The sequence below is a fragment of the Tenrec ecaudatus genome, chromosome 6, assembly GCF_050624435.1.
Source record: "Tenrec ecaudatus isolate mTenEca1 chromosome 6, mTenEca1.hap1, whole genome shotgun sequence".
NCBI lineage: Eukaryota > Metazoa > Chordata > Mammalia > Afrosoricida > Tenrecidae > Tenrec > Tenrec ecaudatus.
In genome coordinates, this window is record NC_134535.1 from 78,305,848 (window position 1) to 78,310,171 (window position 4,324).

The window sequence follows — 4,324 nt, forward strand, 5'->3', positions numbered from 1 at the left end:
TGCCTAAATTACCCAATGTGTGTTACTGCCAAAAGGATAAATACTGATCTTAATTTATAAATTTGAATATAGTAAATCTATGTCCATTGACAAACACCTCACTTAAGCTATTAATGAAAAGTTAAGGCAAATTTCTTCAAGATGTGACCTTAATTATTCAGTTACAAATATAGCGACTTGTGACCATAATGACCACAGGTACTTTTTTTTTTCCAAGTTATAAAAACAAATTATTGGAAGTCAAATCCCCAATTATCACTCTTCCCTGATGTTTTATCTAAAATGTTAAGCTTTAGAAAAGACAAAGATGAACACAGTGACAGAGAACTTGCTCCCACAAGCACCATCCGAAAAAAAACTACGTAGATGGTGAGAAAAATAACCATGGTTTTGCTGTTCAATTAGAAACATTAATAAGATAATACAGAAAATGTTAAATGTTAAATAAAGTACACCTGTACTCTTCCAAATATTGCTTTATTATTTGCTTTAAAGATTGGCCTCAAATAGTTCACTTTCTTGAATAAAGAAAATGTATTCTACTGACCATATCCTTGAAGGCGACTTTGACTTGCTGGTTCCTCAGACTGTAGATGAACGGGTTCAAGAGAGGGGCGACTGAGGTATTGAGCACAGCTACTCCCTTATTTAATATGGCTGCATCCTCAGCAGAAGGGTTCATATACATAACGAGACAGCTTCCATAAGAAAGTGAAACCACAATCATGTGAGAGGAACAAGTAGAAAAGGCCTTTTTCCTTTGTTGACCACAAGGGATTCTCAGAATGGTCCTGATGATGGATGTGTAGGAAACAATGACTAACACGAGTGTGATGATGAGTGTCACGGCAGCCAGTAAGAAATTGATCATTTCGATGATTTGTGTGTCTGAACAGGACAAACGCAGCAATGAAGTGTAGTCACAGCAATAGTGATTGATGATATTGGATGCACAGAAAGGCAGCTGAAGAATCATTATGTGTGGCACAATGACAACTATAAACCCAGAGAACCAGCAGCACAGGACAAGGTGAATGCAGAGTCTCCTGCTCATTATGGTTGTGTAATGCAGGGGTCTACAGATGGCAACGTAGCGGTCATAGGACATGGCAGCTAAAAGGTAAAATTCAGTGGCCCCCAGAAGGAAGGCAAAAAAGTACTGAGTGAAGCAACCGGCAAAGGAAATCGTCTTGTCTCCAGTTCCAATGTTGACTAGCACTTTGGGAATACACACAGAGGTAAAGGAAATTTCCAAGAAGGAAAAATTCCGTAGGAAAAAGTACATAGGGCTCTGGAGGCGATAGTCCAGCAGGGTCAGAATGATGATGGTCAGATTTCCCATAATACTTGAGACGTAAGTTAGTAGCAGGAAAAGGAAAAGGAGGGCTTGAAAGTCGTCGTTTTCTATCAATCCAAGTAGGATGAACTCGGTCACTGATGTCTGATTGTTCATCACCAACCTCGGATGATTTACACTGGGGAAGGATGGGGTTTTTTAATTGAAATAAAACTAAATGCTCTACACATTTTAAAATAAAAAAACCAGACTCAAAAACAATTCAATGAGAAATATTTAACCCCCAATCTCTCTTAATGCTTCATCATGAAGAATCCCACATCTGAATAATAAAATAATACATTATTAAATTTATAAAATTAAAAAGATGTTTTATTTTATCTCACCTATAATCATACTAAGGAATCCACTTCTTAGTGACATTTCAATTATTGCTTTTGTGTCATTTCTCTATGCTTATTTCTCACCATTTCCCTGCTTTCTGTCTCAATTTCCCCAGTCAAATTCTAGTATCACTTGCATAGATAAACCTAAAGCAGCTATAAAAGAATTAGATTTGTTTGAGGCTTTAAAAAACAATACTTTAACTCTTATCAGCATAAAAATATAATACAGATAAAATTATTTTGTTTTGTTTTCTGTTTTATATTGTTCGTTTAATGAGCCCTGGTGGCATAGGAGTTCATGTGTTGGGCTGTTAACCAAAGTGGGCAGTGAATCCACGTGTCATTCCACAGGAAAAAGACGAAGGTTTAGGCTCCAGAAAAGATTCACAGTCCAACAAGGACAGATTCACAGCCCCACCAGGGTAGTTCTATCCTGTCTTATAGCGACATTATGAGTCTAAATCAACATGTTGGTGGTGAGTTTGGTTTGAACTTTTAATTGTCTGCTTAGTTCAAATGTAAAGCATATGGATTAATTGATGTTCATGAAAATATTAAGTAAAAATTATCTCACTGATTGCAATTTCTTGCTTCAAACATATTTGTCCACAAATGTCAGTTAAAACATCAGTTCAAGTTCAGGTCTGTGTTTTCTCTAACTATTTTATTCACTAATAATTGATTCTGTTCTTTCTTTATCAATATGTATCAGACCACAAAATTAAATTATAAAGCTAAGTGTTTTTAGTAACTGTATATGTAAAAGACAACCTAAAAAGTAAATAATCTGCCTGTGAGAGTAGAATCTTAGCTGTTTATGCTTTTATAGAGACTGGCATATTGCATAGATTTAGTTAAATTTTTATTTGATTCTATTTAAATTCTTCACCTAATATAATTAAATGCTAAAGAGTTTTCATTCAAATCAGAAGCTCCAATTAAATTTATCCATGTAACTCTGTAGGATTTTTATTTATTTATTTAAATCATTTTATTGGGGGCTCTTACAATTCTTATCACAATCCATACATACATTGTGTCTAGCACATTTGTACACTTGTTGCCATCATTCTCAAAACATTTGCTGTTTACTTGAGCTCTTAATAACAGCTCCTCATCTTTCCCCATCCCTCCCCACTCTCCCTTCCATCATGAAACCTTCATAATTCATAAATTATTATTATTATTAAGTAGGATCTTTTTTTATTATTCTCAATAATTAAAATGAAGGAATAATATCAAAGAAAGCTTTATTCTTAATGTTTCTTATTATAGCTAAATGCTTCACTTCATGCATTGGTAAATATTCAAATTATAATGTTATATATCATCATCCAAGCATTAGCATATAAGTATCCCAGAAATATTTTATACAAACAGTGTTTGCTTTGCTAAATTAGAATATTGTCTAGTAAAATTACAACTGAGAAAATATTAGGGGTCCTGATATTATAACATGAACAAATTTGTGCTTTTCACCAAAGTTGTCTCTTTGGTTAAATATTTCAAAATCTTGTTGTGAGAGCCAAATATATTGTCTTATCTAAGAGATATAATATCCTAGATGTTTAGGCAATATTAAAAATATAAGCAAATTCCTCTGTCTATGGATATGTATTGAATTAATGTAAACCTATGTGTTAATTTAAATTAGATCATGTTCCTCAATATATTGCAAGTATCCCCTACATTTTGAAAGTTCACTTTATGCTACTTTGTTCTTATGAAAGATGTACATTAGTGTCATTTTTTGCTAACCAGATGAAATCTGAAGGAGTTCTGCTTTAACAAGAAAACAAGCAAACAAAACAAACAATTAGTGGTCAGCTTTGTTTCGTGGCCAGCCAGTGAAGAGCCAGCAGAGTGTTTGTAACACGCTCCTTCCCTGGAATGGATACCTGGCACTCAGCATTGAGTCACCATTGATATGTGCCTGTGCACACTGTTTTAGTTTTACGTGTTATTTTGTATGATTTTTTGGTTATTTCTCTTGAGCTCAAAACTCAACCCACTGCCACAGAATCCATTTTGATGCATAGTGATCCTATGAATCACTATGCACCTGTGGATTTATGGGAGTGTAATCTTCAAGGGAGTAGAAAGCCTCTTGCCAGCCTTCCACCCCACCCCACACACTGGTGGGTGCCAACTACTAAGCTGCTGGTTATCAGTTCAACTGGTAACCCACTGAGTTCCTGCATCTTGGGCAGGGCATGCTCCAATATTTACTTGCACTGTATTATGGCAATTCTGTTGGTTTGCATATTTATTATGATAAACGTGGGAAAAATTTAAATGCCCAAAAGAATTTTGCAAAAAGACTTTATATTCATATAAATACCAAGACACTACTTCCACTAAGGGATATTTGTAATTTAACGATATAGCATGAAATTTTGTTCAAATAAAAAATGTGTTCCCATGAAAACATATTTAGCAAAATATGTTGCCTTCCATTGTTTATTGTTAGAGCACTTAGAGCTCTCCAAATAAGTGTCATTGGTGGTTAAAGGACACAAAAGGCCCTTTTTAAAGCCTTTCTGAATGAGTTTAAATATGGATCAATTCTCACTACATCAAAATATTCCAGAATGTTCTATAATTCTCATGTGTAGCCTTTTTCTTCTTCTATAGTGGACCA

General features: G+C 34.5%; 1 protein-coding gene across 1 annotated transcript; it reads right to left on the reverse strand.

Moving 5' to 3' along the window:
* Positions 1 to 511: 511 nt before the first annotated feature.
* On the reverse strand, positions 512 to 1,453 carry LOC142451481 (olfactory receptor 2AP1-like). The gene has a single exon (XM_075553273.1). The coding sequence runs from the start codon at positions 1,451 to 1,453 to the stop codon at positions 512 to 514; it is 942 nt and encodes a 313-aa protein (XP_075409388.1).
* Between the last annotated feature and the right edge of the window lie 2,871 nt (positions 1,454 to 4,324).

Coding starts and splice junctions, on each gene's coding strand:
- LOC142451481 (XM_075553273.1), bottom strand. CDS start 1,453: ATGAACAATCAGACATCAGTGACCGAGTTCATCCTACTTGGATTGATA.